We start from the raw sequence: 20,834 nt of genomic DNA, 5'->3' as shown, positions 1-20,834 counted from the left end.
TTTTTATAAAACTACATAGCTTTCTAATTTTCTAACCTGAAAATGAACTTTCTGACATAATTCTTTCGCTGAAATAATTCAGTTGGCCAACATACAAAAATACAGTTCACTCAAGTAATGACTAGAACATTAAAAATACACATCTTTACCATGCAAATTGTTATGAATTATTATGATTCTTTCATCATTTACAGTCACCGACATAAAGGGACATTTATTCAAAGAAACACAGCTGCCCAACTGCCTGGCCAGACCCACAAGTGCACGCAAGGTTAAAAGTTATATCCCCTCAAAAATAGAATGATGATGTCCATCATTGCACTATAATGTGTTGTTGATCCTGTCTGCACATATAGGGGGAACTGAGGACTTAATTAGAGATTTGACAAGCCCACTCTCCAAAAGTGATGAGATTATCCGTAATTGATGTCACAGTCGATTAAAGTTCGGTCCATTGCCGGTCCACTGGCAGGTCTAGCCTCGGTTCAGGCCTCAGGACATTGATGAAAAGCGTGGTTTTGCCCCGATCAAGCTGTTTCTACTATGGGACGACAGATTTTAGCAAACAGCCTAATGACTGTTCGAAGTTTAATAAAGCCATGACCCTATTCCAATGCCACAACCTTGCGGATCCCCCCTCAAAATTGAGTGGACCGGAGAACAATAAGGCTCGAAAGAAAACTGAAAAGCTCATCATTAACTGGAGGGCCTTTTTAGACCAGTGATGTGTGGAGGCAGTTTGTGACTTCATTGTTGGAGGAGGAAAAAAAGTGCATTTATTTACATGCAAACAAAGTTAACAAGAGCTAAGAGGTTATTGAGCCGCCCGCCCGGTCCTCGCTAACACAGGGCAGTGAAAGGAGGGGGCTGGGGAACAAACAGCATTTCAGTAAACGTCTGGTCTGTAAAAGAGCACGTCTAGCTCAGAGGAAACAACCAAGGGCTTTCTGTGACAGTGAGAGTCTAGTGTGACCCAATTCTGGAAACAGTTATTTGGTGATGCACTTGATAAAGGTACATGTAAATGAAATGAAATATGCTGCTCAGTTCCACAAGAAAAAAAGGATAATGGGAAGGTTTTTACAATGTGGTCACTTTGAGGATGTATGTGGAGATCATTAAAAAAAATAGCTTTAAGAAAGAAATGTCTTTTAATTTCTGTATACTGTCAAATTTGATTCCACCTGATGAAAAATTCAGACAGTTCCTGAAAAAACTAATAATTTCTCATACTGTATTAAGTGTCAGGCTCAGTTATGAATGGGGCTGACTTCCTGTTAAAATCCACAACATAGAATAAGTCCCTTTTTGGAAAAGAGTTAAATAACAGTCCAATAAGAAACTAGCCTGAAGTATCCAAAAGTGTCATGTAACCTTCTTAACTTCAATGCTGAGCGAACAGGAATTGCAGCACACAACCGTTTCCATTTCTTGCGTGTCTTCCTTCTCTAAGATGAATTCTCCTCCACAGCGACAGTCATACGTATAACACTCAGTGTCTGAAACAGAAGAGATGCTTTATAATTATAACCCATATTTATAATATATTATTATAAGTTGCTTGAGAACAGGGTTCTGACTAACCACAATCCCAGTTCATGTCGTCTAGTGTTATATGGGCGTCCACTGGCCAGCTCTGTTTCAGTTCATGTGCTGCAGAGAATTGTAATATGAAGAGGAAGTAAAATTGATGATCAATCCAGGATAAAGCAAGAAATGAGACCATATGCTCTCTTTCTATCATGAACAAAGCAGTATTTCATCAAAAACCAGTCCTTTTAGCATTGCATTTACAATAACACTGGGGAAGGCAATACATTATGACTAATACCTCACTGATAACAAGAAAAATATATACAGTACTGTGCAATGTTAATGTTAATATGTGTGGTCCTGGTCAAGACAATCTCCTGAACTCCAAACTGAATGTCAGAATGGGAAAGAAAGGTGATTTAAGCAATTTTGAGCGTGGCATGGTTGTTGGTGCCAGACGGGCCGGTCTGAATATTTCACAACCTGCTCAGTTACTGGGATTTTCACGCACAACCATTTCTAGGGTTTACAAAGAATGGTGTGAAAAGGGAAAAACATCCAGTATGCGGCAGTCCTGTGGGCGAAAATGCCTTGTTGATGCTAGAGGTCAGAGGAGAATGGGCCGACTGATTCAAGCTGATAGAAGAGCAACTTTGACTGAAATAACCACTCGTTACAACCGAGGTATGCAGCAAAGCATTTGTGAAGCCACAACACGCACAACCTTGAGGCGGATGGGCTACAACAGCAGAAGACCCCACCGGGTACCACTCATCTCCACTACAAATAGGAAAAAGAGGCTACAATTTGCACGAGCTCACCAAAGTTGGACAGTTGAAGACTGGAAAAATGTTGTCTCGATTTCTGTTGAGACATTCAGATGGTAGAGTCAGAATTTGGCGTAAACAGAATGAGAACATGGATCCATCATGCCTTGTTACCACTGTGCAGGCTGGTGGTGGTGGTGTAATGGTGTGGGGGATGTTTTCTTGGCACACTTTAGGCCCCTTAGTGCCAATTGGGCATCGTTTAAATGCCACGGCCTACCTGAGCATTGTTTCTGACCATGTCCATCCCTTTATGACCACCATGTACCCATCCTCTGATGGCTACTTCCAGCAGGATAATGCACCATGTCACAAAGCTCGAATCATTTCAAATTGGTTTCTTGAACATGACAATGAGTTCACTGTACTAAAATGGCCCCCACAGTCACCAGATCTCAACCCAATAGAGCATCTTTGGGATGTGGAACGGGATGTGCATCCCACAAATCTCCATCAACTGCAAGATGCTATCCTATCAATATGGGCCAACATTTCTAAAGAATGCTTTCAGCACCTTGTTGAATCAATGCCACGTAGAATTAAGGCAGTTCTGAAGGCGTTCCTAATAATCCTTTAGGTGAGTGTATATTATAAGATTACTCTGAAAGTTGTGTTTCATTACCACATTGAATTTATGTCACACACAAAAAAAACAAGCCACATCCTGAACCTTTGAGCTTTCGCAGAAAAAAGTGTCTGGAAGAGTAAAAAGTTTCCAGAGCAATCCTTGCTTGTTGAAATATTTAAGCAATAATCACAGAGGATTGCTAGGCTGCTGTTCCACTAATAAGAGATTTAGAAGGGAAGCTGCAAAGTCATCTGAGGTCATTTAGAGTGCCCTAGCGAAGCCTTCATGTCTCCTACTGCTGCTATGAATACACACAAATGAGTTGTCTTAAAATATTCATTGAATATTAAAGTAGGGAATACTGGGTATTTCACAAGGTTCTGCTTTAAAGGCTGCTAATAAGTGAATTTGAAACTAAAACCATGTGTGAAAAAATGCAATATGACAATTAATTGTCAAGAGGCCGAGTATGAAATTAGATCTCTTTGCTTCCTAATGAATTAAGGAATCAGGAACACGACACTTCCAAGTAACGGTTCTTGTCCCTTTCTGGCATAGTGTCTGAGATCTTGGCAATTAACAGGTTTGAATGCAACGTTTTATCATCACGTGCCATTTCTGGCGACTAACTTTTATCATTAATTTCTTATAGGTGCAAAAAAAGAACTTGAGACAATGAAATAAGCTCCATCTTTGAAATTAGCAGTCCGATGTGTCTCCATTCACCTCAAGAATATGAATAACATTCGGATATAATATTTAGTGAAAACCTAAACTGATGGGAAGATTTCAGTTATGCAACATAAAAATTTGATTAATTACCTCATTCTATACAGAGTACCCCAGAATAACCTCCAGTTACGAACGTACAGCTACGAATGATGCATTTCTGCTCAGTCATTAAGTCAGAGATGCGTAAACTGATGAAAGGTATAAAGACTTATTCCTATGACAGTAACCACAAGTAAAATGCTATCTCTCCTTATATCTCACAAAATAAGACCCTGTTCATGAATATTTAAAACTGAATACATTGCTGATAAGTAGAGTGCATGAATATTTATAAATACTATAAATATATTTTTTGAAACTGCAAAAGATAAACCCAACCAGACGTGGCCTTTTAAATAGAGGCCACAGTATTTGACATCAAACCTTGTCTGGTCAATATTGACACACATTTCAGTGTCCAGTGAATGACTGCAGGGCAGGCTACTTAAGTTGGTTAGGGATTAGTGAATCCTTTGAGCTGGCCAGAATCAATCTCAAACTTAATTAAAACAGAACATATAGAGTTAAATTGAGAGTTTACATAAATTAGACAAAATAAATAAATAAATAACTGTACAGTTTACTGTGTACTTCTTTTTTTGCACCAATACCGACAAACCAATAATTATTTTAATGTTATGAGCAAGATGACCAATAAACAGTCACTTAAAAATAAATTGTACACTATTTGCATAAAAATAAAATAAAATAAATCATTTTAAATGCTACAGGTTAATTTATCCTAATTATAATTTACAGTACAAAAATATATTCATTTTAATATTTTCTACCAAAAATTATATTCATTTTAATATTTTCTAAAGATTACATTTAACAGTGTTATTAGTGTTATAAAACATTAACTTTAAGTGAGCATTAGAAAATGGCAAAGAAAATGTTAATGTAAAAATAGAGGAAATGAGCACACATACAATTAAATATCAGTCAATGTATGCAATATAGACTGACAAAAAAAATTAAAAATAAAATAATTGGTAATATCAGCGAGTCATTGAATCAGCAAGTCTTTATGACCGAGTCGTTGAATCATTTATTCAAACCGATAAAAAAAAATTCATTCAAATTAATTAAACATTTTCAATAGTCTGCAGCAATTAATATTTTGTCAGATCCTCTAATTAAATTACAAAATGTGATTTTCAATTTATCCAGAATCGTGCAGCTCTACTATATAGGAAATAACACACTTGTTTACATGATGGTCGTATAGTTTGAAACATCTGCTTTACATCAATTGTATGCCTAAATTTATAATATACAGTTTGAGAGACATTTAATATAATTATTATAATATCTAAAAAAAAATAGTTTTGTAACCTAAAATAATGTGTCATTTAATACTTGCAAATTAAGTCAAAACAAAGCGTGTCTGATATCTGAAATAAAGTCACTGCATTTAAATGAGGAGCATGTGCACTCCTGCATGTGTAGCCTAAACGAGGCCTGGCTTTTCTGTGGACGCTCTAAATGTCAATTCTGTGGCTGTGGCGATCTACGTTAGCAAGTAGCTGTGCAAAGTGTTCCCCCCTAAAGGCGATGCCACAGCTCCCCAGTTAATGGCGCACAGGACCCTGGATGTACACTTATTGAAGGTCCTAATGGAGGGCTAGGGGGAGCTTGTTCCTTAGGCGAGAGAGGAGAGAAGCAGACTATCACTTCATGTAAGAACTGGCCATGTGTGACAGACCTGACCTACATTCTCTCTCGCACTCTCTCTTTATTTCCCTCCTCCTCTAGTACCCACAATTCTAGCTACGCTCTTCTGTAAGGAAGCATCTGTCCAGACCAAAGACAACAGCTCGGTTCTCATTCCTTCCTTTGGTATTTTAAATATTTCAGACAATTTTACTTTGCCAAAGGGCTAGTGACAAAGCTGCTTTATGCTCTTAATAAATGATCAACAATGAACAGAAATGAATGATGAATTTTTATTTTTCAGGGTAAACGTGAGCTGTACTCATCAGTGCTAGACTGTTATGGATGGTTGATATGACATTGCTATGTGACAAATTATCAAGCCAAAAGTGCTCATTCCATGTCTAAAACGGCAAAAACTGGGGGGAAAAAAAGACAGTCTCAATAATGCGGTTTTGAAATCGCTGGTGTTTCTGACGTCACAAACAACCTTATAACCAATCACGTCAACGTGCCGGTAGGCTTTAGCATATCATTAACAGTGAACTAGCAGGGGAGTCTCGAGAGATGCCAGGTTATCCCGGTATGTTTTTTGTTGATATGAAAAATCGGGTAAATCTAGCAATATAACAAGTGTATTGTGTATATTATGATGTTATGATGAACTACAGTATATGCCTTTCTCCACGGACGACGCTCTGAGTTGTTCAAAGCGTTTCAGATGATTGTTAAAAGGGTTAGTTCACTCAAAAATGAAAATTCTGTCAGTAATTACTCACCCTCATGTTGTTCCAACCATGTAAGTCTTTCGTTCATCTTCGGATCACAAATTAAGATATTTTTGATGAAATCTGACAGCTGTCTCACTCCTCCATAGGCTTTCAGAGGGACCGAAACTCGCCGGCCCAGAATAGTTATTAAAAACATTGTTAAAATAGTCCAAGTGACTACAGTGGCTATACATTAAGTTTATCATGCGACGACAATACTTTTTGTGCGGAAAAACAACAAAAATAACGACTTTATCCAACTATTAGTGTTCTTCAATGTTGGCCTCTGAAGAGAGTTCACGGGAGCGCCAGGACGCATGCGCGAGAACTGAGATTACGGCGTTCTTCTTCTACTACTACTTGTTACTGGCTGCTCACTCCTAGGGAGTATTACGGCCATCTACTGTACAAGATGACGTCCCGACATTGCCGGAAGCGCAAAACGGTCTGTTTATAAGCAGAGGAAGACGCGCGCTGTATGTAAGCTATTGAATTCGACACTTATTGTGATTTAGGTCTCGATGATGTCGGGACGTCATCTTCTACAGTAGATGGCCGTAATACTCCCTAGGAGTGAGCAGCCAGTAACAAGTAAGTTAGTAGTAGAAGAAGAACGCCGTAATCTCAGTTCAGACTTACATGGTTGGAACAACATGAGGGTGAGTTAATACTGACAGAATTTTCATTTTTGGGTGAACTAACCCTTTAAAAGACAGCTGTCTTACACTGAGATGTGAACGGGAACATGGTTTGTGTAACATTAGCAACAAATTATTAGCTGTTTGATAACAGTCAAGCAAAAGACTAATCATATTAATTACCATTATGAATCTGACGTTGTAAAGAGCGATACCATTGATGCAGATTCCAAAATTCGATACAATGAAGTCCATTGCATGTAAACATAATTCTTCCAAAAACTGTCTAGTTTCAATATTGAATGAAATTCCAGAGTATTCTGGGTGGTTGCTAGGGCATTGCTAGGTAATTAATTAGAAAACAACACCCATGTCTCTATGATATTTTGGTCACTTAGCATTTAAGAAATTCAATACAGCATAGCCCATCTAAACACAATTCCTCCAAATACACTTTAGTAAAGTTTCAGTCCTTAGAAGGATTAGACTGAAAGTGCATAAGAGGATAGACAGGAGGGAACGCACCCCTTAGCTGGAGGTTGTACTCCTTCCTGCTCTCCTCATTACTCAAGATCTTCCAAGCCTGGTCGACGTCAATGAATCTCTGCAAGTGCTGCTCCGCCTCCCCTTCTGACACGTCCAGCCTCTGCTTGTCCGGGTGAAACTGCCAATCAAAACGCAGAGTGATAAGACTGACAGAAATGATAACCAATGACAGTTTTATGTAATTTTATGTAAAACCCTTTTTTTTTTTTTTTATTAAGTCAGATTTCAGAAACAGATTACAAACAGAAACTGTCAATATGATTGAAGATACAAAAGGTAGAATAATAAAAATGTAAACATGGTGTCAAGCCTTGACGCAAATTAATGGGCAATTTGCTGAAGGACTTGCTGTGCTTTTGGACAGTTTACCAGAGAAGGCAGACCATGGGCACTAATACGGACAATGGTGCAAAATATATATCAGTTAGGACAGATATGTCTTTCCAATGACAAGACTGGACAGAGTAGACAGTTAGAAGGGCAAAGGCCGCTTCCTTCCTCCAGCCAAAAACACTAATGCGATCCCCCCTTTGTGTCCTAAAATATGACAGATCTTACCGTAACATCACAGCTTCGCCAAAATAAAATAAAAATTTACCCAGAAGTCTAATGCAGCCTCCCTAAAGGAAGCTTTAGGGATTTATTTTGACAGTCCCTCCCGGCCTAGATGGATCCTTACAGTATAGAGTCATTCTCCTTGAGCAATCTACAGATCGTGGGCTGTGACTATCGATTAGTGGGGGTTGAGGGTCAGCTGAGCCGTGGGGCACTTCATTCGCCCACTGGAGAAGAGCAAGGTTGAAAGGGGCAAACGGAAAACAACTTAGATCCTTTCAAGCAGGCATTCAACCAAACTCTGATTATGCTCTGGCACAGGCGAGCACAGCATTGCATGTGTGTATGTTTGTGTTTTTGTATGGTCGCTATAGTTCAGAAGCCGCATTGCCGCCAAAGTCGGGTAATGATGCATGGGGTGACACTGGGCTACAATAACCGACAATCTGGGGCAAGCCAATTACTGTCCACAGCGATTATATTTGTAATTTTAAGCAACAGGAAGACTGAATTCAACTAATCATTTCAAGCAATTAAGTTTAAAACTAATTAAAATTTAAGGGTGCCCGTTCTCCGTTGTTTCCCGTTCATCCCCCACCCCCTCCCTCCCTCCTCGCCCCTTTCTCTGTTTGTGTTTTTGTTGTTGTTTTCACTTTGTTAATGGGTGGTCAAAATGCGATGAGAAGAGGAACAGAAAAGCAACTGCAGCAACAAGCCAAAAATTAACTTCCTGATCATCCTGAATCATTAACCATTTCTTGTCATTTTTACAGTGCGGGTGAAAGACAGCGCCCTGCCGCCTCGCAGCCCACTCTCAAATATGACAAAGAGGGGCCAATGAACTTTAACTGAAAGATCCTTAAATATACTGACGTAAATCATTCATTGAGGCCATCCAATTGATGGAAGGCTTTTGGGAGTGAATGTTCTCCAGCACTAGCGCTTTCACATGCCGTCATTACATTCTGAGGAGAATTTCAAGTTGGTAAAATGCAAGGAAAGCATCCTTCTTCGCTCAAATCTCAGTTTAATTAAAAGTACCAGAATAAAAAAGACATTAAGATTAGGAACGGCACAGGATACCAGCTAAGAGGATTAAATCGATTTGTGTTTAGGATGCTTCAGATCAGAGGATCAGAGAATGACCAAAGCTAAATAGCTAAGGTGAAATCTTGAGCCGTAAGTGAAACTTTAAATCAGCGTAGCCATCTAGAATAACACTGGAAATTCAGTATAATATAATGCGCCAGGTGTTAACCGAATATCTATAAAATATAAAACAAAGCCTACTACATAATGTAATGCTTGAAAATATTCACAACATGAAAAAGTTACACGTTGGTGGGAAAAAAAAATCAGTCTACATTATGACACCCATTTGTAAGGCATTTTGGGGTGTATTTTAGTACGCATAATGGTAATGAAGATGCATCCGCAAAAACATTGACAAACTACGCTAGCTATATGTTTAAATATTAGATTTGTTCTTTTTATTTCTGTGGTGTGGCAATCTGAACCATCACCTTTCCCAAAGTAATATATTCTCAGCCAGCACAGAAAAGCAAAAACAGCTCCGGTCCTGAACCCTGAGAATGGCTGAGCAAGCTTGGCAGCACAATTTCTCAGTTACCTCCAGCAGGACGCCAGATTCTGCTAGAGAATTAGACTCTCTCCCCAGTGGCGGAATCGGAGATAGGGTTTTGCTTCCCTCTACTCTTTGTAGGTGAGCTCGAGGAGTCAGGACCACAGGTGTGAAGTGCAGCTTAGCCCTGGCAAGCACATACTGCTGCTCCACAAACATCTCCCTGGGTAGTCTTTTGTCAAATAGATAGTCCCTGTGAACTGAGTTTCAGGTCTGTCGTAACAGAGCGTTTGATTGAGCGCCTGTGGGCTGAATTTGAAAATGCACAATTTTTTAAAAAGTACAAATTTATGAATATATTTTTAATTGGGCGAAGCTTAGGCATTTAAAAAACAAACTTTAAACATGGTGCAAAAAACATTTAAATTTCTTCAAAAAATGCCCCTTGTATTAAGAATGATTATTATTATTTTATTTTTTTCACATATACATATATATATATAAAATATTTTTTCATTATTGATTTGATTTAGATTACATGCAAACACTAGTGTTCAAAAGCATGGGGTCAGTATGATTTTTGAATGTTTTTGAAAGATCACGATCCCTTGAGTTGGTACTCAAGAAACTTTTCTTATTATAAATGTTGAACAGTTGTGCTGCTTAATATTTTTGTGGAAACCATGATAATTTGTATATTTTTCAGGATTCTCTGATTAATAGAAAGTTAAAAAGAACAGCATTTATTTGAAATAACAATGTAACATTATAAATGTCTTTACTGTCACATTTGATCAATTTAATGCATCCTTACTGAAAAAAAAAAAATGTTTCTTTAAAAAATATATATATTACTGATCCCAAACTTTTGAACTGTAGTAATGTTAAATACACAAAATTAAATCCCAAAGTTGTTCCATGCTGTACATAATCTGGGCCCATCTTTTAAAAATCAAAATCAGATTGTCACATGACTCGAATATATACCTATAAGATTTAACATTTGAATGTGTTACTATACTGCTTTCCAATGCCTTCTTAAGATACATTCTGACTCAATGTTACAAACACTAATGTGGTTATACCACCCATTTACTACAGTGTTACTCTACAATTTCCAGTCTGTATAGCTCAGGTACTTGTCATAAATACATAACACAACGAGAGGCTGGAGCTCTGTTAGAGCAGCCCATCCTCCTGCCCCTCTGGAGTTACACGCTTTAATTGCTGTCTCTTTGCACGCATTGTAAAATATTCATTTACTGGGGCTAATGGAGCTTGGAGAGCAGGAACACAATATAAAGGGCCGGGCAATTTGGAGCACTCGCCAGCTCTAACAATACATCATCATCTCTCAGAGGCTGCGAAGGGAGCACTGCCACATCCTCCGCTGGGCTCTGGTGTTCTGCCTGCAGCCGCTTTCTGCTTCAATGGAGAGAGGAGAGAGACCGAAGCACAAAGGCTACTACCATCACACTACTGCCACCTACTGTCAGGCTGATCTCAGAATGAAGGAATGAGGCAGGACATTGTGACTGCAAACAGTAATCCTAAGTAATACAGCAGTATAGATTGCTTTAAGCCTGAGGTTACAATGGCAACGCTGAATTCTGAATCAGTAAGCTGACTCCTGCCCAACTGTCTGGCTATAATACGAAGAAACCAATACGTGATGGCTTTTCCATCACAAGATGCTGATTCATTTGACTTTGACAGGTTAAAAAAAACTTGAACTATTATCAATTTCATTATCAATCACTCTCCTGCTGTATATTGCGTAAGGCATTGGAATGGAGTCTTCAAACTGCTTCTACAAATTGCACGGCACACATCCTGATTTATCGACTGGTGTTATGAGATTGCTGTAATTAAAATGGGTTTGGGATTAAACAAATCAGCTTAAGTATAACTTGACTGGGATAAATCAACCTGCAATGTGTATTAATGAGAAATACTGATGCCATTGATTAATTGTGCATATATTTTCAAAGCTCGTATTTAGCAAGAACAATTTGCCCTAGGAGGAAACTTTGATGGGAGAATCGAGCATAATCTTTATCTCGGTATGAATTTTATCAGTAGACATGCACTGCATAACATGCAGCACTTATTGTGTATTAAATAACATTAATGGCAGTGGTTCTCAGTCTCTTTGACTCCAAGGCCCACTGTTTTCCAATACAGTATTCAAAACTTAAAGAGTATCAGTGATAAAAATAAAATAAAAAACCTGTAATGAATAGTGTGTTTATGCATGTGTGTGTGTGTGTGTGTGTGTGTGTGTGTGTGTGTGTGTGTGTGTGTGTGTGTGTGTGTGTGTGTGTGTGTGTGTGTGTGTGTGTGTGTGTGTGTACATGCATGCATGCATACATACATACGGTAACACTTTAGTTTAGGCTCCAATTCTCACTATTAACTAGTTGCTTATTAGCATGCATATTACCGGTACTAGGATATTGGCTGTTTATTAGTACTTTATTAGCACATATTAATGCCTTATTCTGCATGACCATATTCTACAATCTACTTTGAAACAACTAATTTTGTACTAAGTATATTTTAGTTGTAATTAAATTGTAGTAAAGCATAACTTTAAGTGTATTTAGTGTACTTTTGTGTACTACATTGGACCAACTTCAAGTATATTTAGTATACTTTAGGTATATGCCTGTGTGGGGACTAATTACATGCTTGATTAGTGATATTAAAGTGTACTTTGTGTTACAAGTACATTACGAGTGTCTTTGAAATTAATTTAGTATAGGCTCATTAATACCTTTGGCTTATTCCAAATACTACAAATTGCATATTGGATACCAAATGTATGCATGTCTTCAATAACAAATGTACATTATTAGACAAATAAAACTTAATTATACTTTGGCCAAAATACTACTTTATACTATAATGTATTTTGGAAGTATACTTTCAATGCATTTTTACAATGATCATTTCCAGCACACAGTTAAAATGTACCAAAATATATGTTTAGAAAAGATTTTTCACTTTAAGTGCTAATATACTTTAATATATTTAAAGATAGTACAATTTTTGTTAGTATATTTGCAATGTACTATTGAAAAAGGGAATATATTTCGAATACAATAAAGTATAGCCTACTTTTTTTTTACTAGGGTGTGTATATATATATATATATATATATATATATATATATATACACCCTAGTAAAAAAAAAGTATACTTTTATATATATATATATATATATATATATATATATATATATATATATATATATATATATTTATATTATAGTTATATATTATTATTTCATATGATACACACCACTCAGTGACAAGGCAGTATTGGAATTAAGTGAGAAAAAACAATTGGAGACGGGAACAGTTTTGACCTGTTCAGACTCCGAGTACAATTTGAAGACCCATGGCTTGATTCAGCAATTTCTGTTAACTTACTTAACGTTAAATAATTCCCCGTTTGAGAACCACTGATGTATGGGAACATTTGCTGAGTACCTACCATGAGGATGAGCTTCTGATACTTCTGTTTCAGTTCTTGTATGTCATCTGTTGGACAGGCACCCAGTATTGAGTACCAGTCTTTATGTAGACCACAGGAATCTGCCATAATTCTGCAGAATACAAACAAAAATACAGAGGAAAGCATGAATTGTTTGTTCCAAACAAATGGTAAGTGCAGGACGATTAGTTGAAATGTAATTTATAACATGCATACATTCATATTGACCTTATTACTCTTTAAAAGTAATGATTAATTAATAGTAAACAGTTAAGACAGTCTGTCTTCAGCAGTCTGTTGGCAGGATGTACAGCACGTCACATTTAACTAGTGAAAAAGCATACAAAGCGATAAAAAGTAAGATAAACATATATATTGTAGGATGATATCGTATAAGAGAACTGTCTCGCTTCCTACCCTAAAATGAAGGCGTTTTCTCCGCTTCTATGCAGCTGTCATCAGCGTTGGCCTTTCCAGTCCATGCTGCTTCCTCCAGTGTGAGGGTTTGCCTCGCTCTTTAACGCACTGACAGAAACACGGATGATTTAATAAAATCATATTTTATCATCTGAAAGAGTTTTGAACTAGCCAAATTGCGTAACATCAACAATAATACGCACTTATGTTTGTAGTTGAACAATTTAATGTGTATTTTTGAGCATTTCACTGCTTTCGAAAATGGCGGAACTCCTCAAGCTAACGTTTCTACACGGATGCTTTAGAGAGAAACACGAGAGCGGGCGCAATGCTGCATCTATGGAAACGATGATGGAAACAGAGAAGAGCTGGCATGGAAGCAAACAGTTACAGCTTGCGAAAGCTGCTAATATATTCAGAATGTATTTAAATTAGACCCTTTTTACTTTTTAGTCGGAAAAATTAATGAATAACAAAAATGTATTCCAGAACGGTTCCTAATCACATTTATATTGGGATTATAAGTAGGGGTGGAAACAGGTGACTGGACATGCAGACAGAAATATTGAAATTCAGAAAATATTTTTGGTAACTTTTGATAAAGTGCTATCATAAATTCTAATGCTACTTTATTTACCTGCAAAATCCTAAAGCAAATCTTTTAAACCTATTGTTCAAATACAGAACTGAGCTAAAAAAAAAAAAAAAAAGGAAAGGAAAGGAAAGGAAAGGAAAGGAAAGGAAAGGAAAGGAAAGGAAAGGAAACATTATATTATAATGGGATGTCATAAAATATTAATATTTTGCTTTGACAAAATTACACACACAAAAAAAAAACACTTCTGTATGGTAGCATATGTGATTGTGACAAGGGTTGCGAGAAAAGTTGGTGGATGTTTGTTAATTGTGTTGGGAATTATCTAAAATATCATGTGTGTCATAGTCTACAGAGGGCAGAAAAAGAAAGAAAAAAAAAATCACACTGTGCACACCTCAGCCACTGTCTCCAGCTGCTAATTAACAAAGTCTTTAATGAGCACTGTGAAAGATGCCACATGTAACAGAGAAAACAGATTGTTTGTCAAGGCATGTTTACTCAATTTAGGTTTATTATGAAGCAATTAATATTTTTTTTTGTTTGACATTTCAGATGTATAAGGCACAATAACAGATGTTTGTTTTCTTGTTTTACTGATGCATGTAATTCGTTTGTCTAATTCAACTTCTAGGGCAGGAAAAGTTGTGCTGTTGTAGTGTCTTAAAGGTTGTATAGAAAATACTACACTTTATAACAGAATGCTTATCATTAGGTTGCACTCATTTTTGCTTCCCTTTATATAAATAAAAAGGCTATTTTTATATATTCAATATATGGAGGATGTCACTTAGAAAAGAAATTTAACATAATTATAAATATATTTTTAAACACTATTGCTAATACTTCTTGACTGGTGTTGTTATTTACAGACTCTGTAGGTGTTAACGAGAAAAGATTTTGACTGGCGTACATCTAACAACACTCAAATATTACTTTAATTACTTGTTGCAAACAAAGCAAACAAACTTTACCATGACATTGTGCAACTGTTCTAACGTATAATTATTTGTGCTAATTACTGTTAGAAGTTGGGAAGAATTAAACAAAGTAATTAGCAAATGGCATTCTGATTAGTTTCAGCCTTGTTCGTATTGCGTGTGATGCATAAATCCATGAAGCACTCAGTGATCAAACGAGCAAACGCATCTCTTTGAGTTCCTAAGGTCATTCATAAATTAAACCTGATTATCTTTGGTTTAATAAGGAAGTTCTTCATGAACTTCTGTAGAAAAAAAACAAACATATAATCCTAAGCAGTGTTGGGGGTAACGCATTAAAAGTAATGTGAGCTATGTACACTGTAAAAAAATGTAAGCTTGAACAACAACAAAAATCTTAGTACTAATTTCCCCTAGCTTTTTCTTGTTGACTCAACTTTTGTAAATAACAGTTATTCGAACTGAAAATGAGTTGTCTGTGATACAAAAAACGTTTAGTTGAGTCAACTTGAGATTATTTGTTTTCTGGAGAGGTGCAACTATTCTGTAACAAATCTTTTGTAGTTCAGCCATTTCAAAAAAATTTGTCTATTGGAAATCATTTGGTCATCACCATTTTGGTGATGAGCGTTTCCTTTGGTTGGGCAGTTTGACTCTTGGCTTTTTGTGTAAGTTTGTGGTCTTTGTAACAGTGTTTAGCAAAACACATAATTTGTTGCTACTCAAGGAAACGCTCACCAAGATGGTGACCAAACATTTTCCATAAAAAATCTACATCTGAACCTTATTCTTAATAAGAACTTCACTGTAAAAAAATATCGTGATTTTAACGGTCAAAGACTGTAAAAATGCTACAGTGAAAAACTGTAGAAAAACTGAAAACACAGAAAGTTTCCTTACTATATACGGTAAACAACTGTGATAGATCTAACGGTACATTTAATGTAATTTTACTGTAAAATACTGTTAAATTTACAGTTTTTGGAAGTGAAAAAGAACAAGTCATTGTATAATTTACAGTAAAAAAAACTTAAATTGACATTCCCACAATTCCATGCGTGACACTTCACATTTGATGTATTTTTGTTGAAATAACTATGTTTCTTCATAGTTTTCTTAGTTTTTTCTAATCAGTTATGACATTAGGGTTTTATGTTACATTTAATGTTGTTAAATTAATGTTTATTGCATTTTTTAAATTTCACGTCTGTTACCATGATGGTGTTTAGTGTTTGTATGAATGACACCGTGCAGCTTCTATATATTAGTATTAACTTTCTTGTGAAAGAGCTGCTTGTGATGATCTTTAATTCATTATGTGATTTCACCTCCACATGGTACAAAACAGATATAAATACTTCAATAGGTCAATAAATTAACATTATATCAGATAATTAAATACGTTTTATTACTGTAAATTTAAAGGGATACTCCACTTTTTTCGGAAATATGCTCATTTTACAACTCCCCCAGAGTTAAACAGTTGAGTTTTACCGTTTTAGAATGCATTCAGCCGAACTCCGGGTCTGACGGTACCACTTTTAGCATAGCTTAGCATAGATCATTGATTCAGACGAGTCCAGTAGCATTTCTTTCAAAATGACCAAAGAGTTTCAATATTTTTCCTATTTAAAACTTGACTCTTCTGTAGTTAAACCGTGTACTAAGATCGACGGAAAATGAAAAGTTGCGATATTCTAAGCCTATATGGCTAGGAACTACTCTCATTCCAGCGTAATAATCAAGGAACTGTGCGGCGGCCCGTACCATGAGTGCAGCAGGCGTAGTGATATGACGCAGCGCCTAAAAATAGTCCCCAGCTCGGTAACTTCTTCCAACGTGACCGGGACTAAGTTTGTCTAACCTATTAGACCTATTTTCAGGCGTTGCGTCATATCACTACGCCTGCTGCACCCATGGTACGGCCGCACAGTTCCTTGATTATTACGCCGGAATGAGAGTAGTTCCTAGCCATATAGGCTTAGAAAATCGCAACTTTTCATGTTCCGTCGATCTTAGTACACGGTTTAACTACAGAAGAGTCAAGTTTTAAATAGGAAAAATATTGAAACTCTTTGGTCATTTTGAAAGAAATGCTACTGGACTCGTCTGAATCAATGATCTATGCTAAGCTATGCTAAAAGTGGTACCGTCAGACCCGGAGTTCGGCTGAATGGATTCTAAAACGGTAAAACTCAACTGTTTAACTCTGGGGGAGTTGTAAAATGAGCATATTTCCGAAAAAAGTGGAGTATCCCTTTAAGTAAAGTCTGTAAAATCTAAAATGTTGCTACAGTATTTTTTACGGTAAATTTCTGGCAACCACAGCTGCCGGTATTTTACCGTAAATTGAACAGATTTTTTTTTACAGTGTTCTGTTTCCAATAGACAATTTTTTTTGAATTGGCTCAACTACAAAAGATTTGTTACAGAATAATTGCACCTCTCCAAAAACAAATAATATCAAGTTGACTCAACTAAACGTTTTCACGTGTCACAGACAACTTAATTTGTCTATCTTAAAATTAGTACTAAAAGTTTTTTTGTTGTATGAGATTTTTACAGTGTGGATTTTTGCTGAACCAACACAACAAAATCAGTAATTTCCACATTTTTCAAATTGTGTTTTTTCAAGTGTAATCAGATTACTTTTTTCAAGTAACTAGTAAAGTAACACATTACTTTTAAATTTCCAACAAAATATCTGAGCTCGTTTTTCAAATATGTAACACAAGTTACATTGCTTTCCCATACTGACGGACAGCTCTGTCCCCATGCTGAGAAAATTGTGAATTGGTGCAGAGGCTGTGAGATTATTGTTGTTCTAGACTTAATGTGAGCATTAACTCATCCCACTCGCACAAAAACAGATTCAGTATTCCTCAAAATTAATAAAAACTGAAATGCAAACCTGCAATAATTAAATATGTTAAATAACGCAAATATGAGAAGATGACGCCCGCAGTTGAATCATCCATCCATCCATCCATTTTCCAAACCGCTGGTCCAATGTGGGTACAGCATAATATCATACAGGTATGAATTCATTTTTAATTGATTATTAAATTGTTTAATTAAAGGAGAACTCCGGTCAATTTTAACATTGAGCTCATTTTTTTGTACATTTGGAGTGCTGTCAATACAGAGAACAACGACAAAAATCGGTGTTGCCTACACCGTGTTATCCTCTTTTTAAAATTTGCACCCTGTTGACTTCAATGGGGCAATGTTTAAACCTGCTTTTAGCCTCTTAATATCCTTGATGTGTCATTACAAGTGCACAGCCAATGTGAGTGATTCCTTCAGAGTGAACACGAGTGAATCTGACTGCAGTAGATGTGAAAGCCAGCGCAAATACCTGTATTTACATCCTGTTTTCGGTCGAAGTCCAAAGTAGTCGATTGCCGAGTTCACGCCCATAGGTTTAGTTACCTATGATCACGCGCGTGAACTCGACAATCGATGTATTGACAGCACTCCAAATGTACAAAAAAATGAGCTCAATGTTAAAATTGACCGGAGTTCTCCTTTAAGGTTTACAGTTTCATTGACAGAGTTCAAGATAAATATGTTCATGACAAGAGCAGCCAGTTTGCTAAGTTTCAAATTATTATACGCTGATTTCACGCAGCCGTTATTTTGAAATCGAAAGCGAGGCTCCGGTGGGAAGAAAACCGGAAGTGTCGCCTTTAATCACAGGAGAGTCGTGAATGCGATGGCGTATTGTTGTGTTTAATGATATTGTGTCAATTCTAAAACTGTACATACATTTCTTTCATACTTTAGACTATATACAGTGAAATTCATTTATAAATAAACATTTTTTTTATATAATTCAGAAAGTAAAAAAAGAAGCAGGAATGAACTATATCCTATATTGGATATTAACATCCAAAAGTGTAAATCGCGGCAGCAGCTTCAGGTTGGTAGTCCAAAGGCATTGTTGTTTATCCTTACTTCCGGGGTTTTTCCCACCGGAGCCTCACTTTCGATTTCAAAATGGCGGCTGCGTGAAATCAGCGTATTAAACATCAAGCACAAACATGCAAAAGTGGTAGCCCTTCCAGCGCACGCAGTGTCCGAATTCACTCACTCGTTTTCAGAACTTTTTATTTATTAAAAAGAAAACAAGTGAGCCCAGCCCAGGTGAGGAAATGTAACGCAAAAGTAACGTAATGCATTACTTTCCTAAAAAGTAACACAATTAGTTACTTTTTAGGAGTAACGCAATCTTGTAACACATTACTTTTAAAAGTAACTTTCCCCAACACTGGTCCTAGAAAATGCAGTAACATAGACTTCACCTGCTGTAGAAGTCTAAAATTGTGGCTGAGCTTCATGGTTAGAGCAGATCAGTTTTGAATGGTTCGTATTTTGCAAGCCATGAAATGAAATAGACAAATAATTTCAGCCAGTTGATGTTGAAGCCAGAGATTATGAGTGATCAGTTTGTTCACTGACCCAGAGTTGAATTTCACCCTGAAATTTGGCTCTAGCAAACTGGCTGTTCCTGCTGTGTCCATAACTCTAGAGATTTATTCTTTAAAACTGTGGGCCAAAGAAGCTGTAGGTTACCGCGAAAAGTTGTTAAATGCTCAAAATAAAGAACATTTTGGTTTATGGGAAAATATGACAACCTCATAAACAGGCTTCCCAGCATCCACTACTTTCAAAATCTTTTTGAAAAGTAAAGGTTCTTTATTGGCATTGATGGTTCAGTGACGAACCTTAAATGGAAACTTTCCATTGCAAAAAAAGGTTTTCTATAGTGTTCTTTATAGTCTTATAGTGTATTAAAATGTTCTTTACACTCAGAAAAAAAAAAAAATGTTCTTTTAAGAACTGTTCACTTAAAGGTTCTTTGGAGAACCAAAACCGGTTCTTATTTTTAATTCCTTCCCTGCCAGCGTTTCTTAAAAAAGTTGCCAGCCAGTGGCAGCATTTTTTTATGCTGTTTTCACAAAACTTTCATGGACCCAATATTTAATTGTAGCCTCTGTCTTTATAAAAAAAAAAAAAATAAAAAAAAACTTTTTATTTTAGCTTTATGTCTCCCAGTAAATACAGAACGTTCCCCTAACATTATTAGGTTCCCGTTTGATTATTTTTTTGAGAACCAATACCATTCTAGGAACGTTCCTTTAAGGTTTTTTTTTTTCAACCATAAAATAACTTTCCCAGGACATTGCAGGGAGGTTATTTTTAAATAACCCAAAAAAAAGAAAGAAAACCGTATACAGAACGTTCCCTAATGGTTATTTTTAGGTTATTATTTTGCAACCATAAAATAATGTTCCCAGAACATTGCAGGGTATTGAAAATGAAAATGAATCAAATGAAATTAATGTAAAACTAATCCATATACTGAGCGGTTTAGATCGCTTTATATGATGAACAGATTGAATTTAGGCTTTTATTTCATATATAAACATTCATCAACTCATACATCAGTTGTGGTAAATGGAAGCTCAAGCATGTTCGCTTGACGTGCGAGAACCAATAAAGTTCATTCTTGTGTAACGCAGCACGTTTGAACTTCAACAAGAACCAATGAGGTTCATTCTCATGTTACGCAGCACGTTTGAGGGTCCGCAAGAACCAACAAGGTTCATTCTCATGTTACGCAGCACGTTTGAACTTCAACAAGAACCAATGAGGTTCATTCTCATGTTACGCAGCACGTTTGAACTTCAACAAGAACCAATGAGGTTCATTCTCATGTTACGCAGCACGTTTGAACTTCAACAAGAACCAATGAGGTTCATTCTCATGTTACGCAGCACGTTTGAGCGTCCGCAAGAACCAACGAGGTTCATTCTCATGTTACGCAGCACGTTTGAGGGTCCGCAAGAACCAACGAGGTTCATTCTCATGTTACGCAGCACGTTTGAACTTCAACAAGAACCAACGAGGTTCATTCTCATGTTACGCAGCACG

General features: G+C 36.6%; 1 protein-coding gene across 2 annotated transcripts; it reads right to left on the bottom strand.

The window, feature by feature from the left end:
- Positions 1 to 13,632, bottom strand: dnajc24 (DnaJ (Hsp40) homolog, subfamily C, member 24). 2 transcript variants are annotated; one of them, XM_084397209.1, is made up of 6 exons: positions 13,565 to 13,632; positions 13,362 to 13,469; positions 12,945 to 13,056; positions 7,289 to 7,427; positions 1,585 to 1,653; positions 1 to 1,499 (listed from the first exon to the last, which is right to left on the bottom strand). In XM_084397209.1, the coding sequence occupies exons 3-6, from the start codon at positions 13,050 to 13,052 to the stop codon at positions 1,366 to 1,368; spliced, it is 450 nt and encodes a 149-aa protein (XP_084253335.1). In that variant the 5' UTR covers positions 13,053 to 13,056; positions 13,362 to 13,469; positions 13,565 to 13,632; the 3' UTR covers positions 1 to 1,365. The 2 variants fall into 2 exon arrangements, with proteins under 2 accessions (XP_084253335.1, XP_084253334.1); XM_084397208.1 differs by having other exon boundaries at positions 13,362 to 13,621.
- Positions 13,633 to 20,834: the final 7,202 nt, after the last annotated feature.

The sequence above is a fragment of the Rutilus rutilus genome (genome assembly GCF_951802725.1).
Source record: "Rutilus rutilus genome assembly, chromosome: 23".
In the NCBI taxonomy this organism is placed as follows: Eukaryota; Metazoa; Chordata; class Actinopteri; order Cypriniformes; family Leuciscidae; genus Rutilus; species Rutilus rutilus.
This window is presented reverse-complemented; position numbering and strand designations above follow the sequence as displayed.

Excerpts from the sequence above, each read along its gene's own strand:
- dnajc24 (XM_084397209.1), bottom strand. The coding sequence starts at position 13,052 with ATGGCAGATTCCTGTGGTCTACATAAAGACTGGTACTCAATACTGGGT. Across the intron at positions 7,428-12,944 it reads ATCAGAAGCTCATCCTCATG|TTTCACCCGGACAAGCAGAG; the intron begins GTAGGTACTCAG and ends TTTGATTGGCAG. Across the intron at positions 1,500-1,584 it reads CGACATGAACTGGGATTGTG|ACACTGAGTGTTATACGTAT; the intron begins GTTAGTCAGAAC and ends CTTCTGTTTCAG.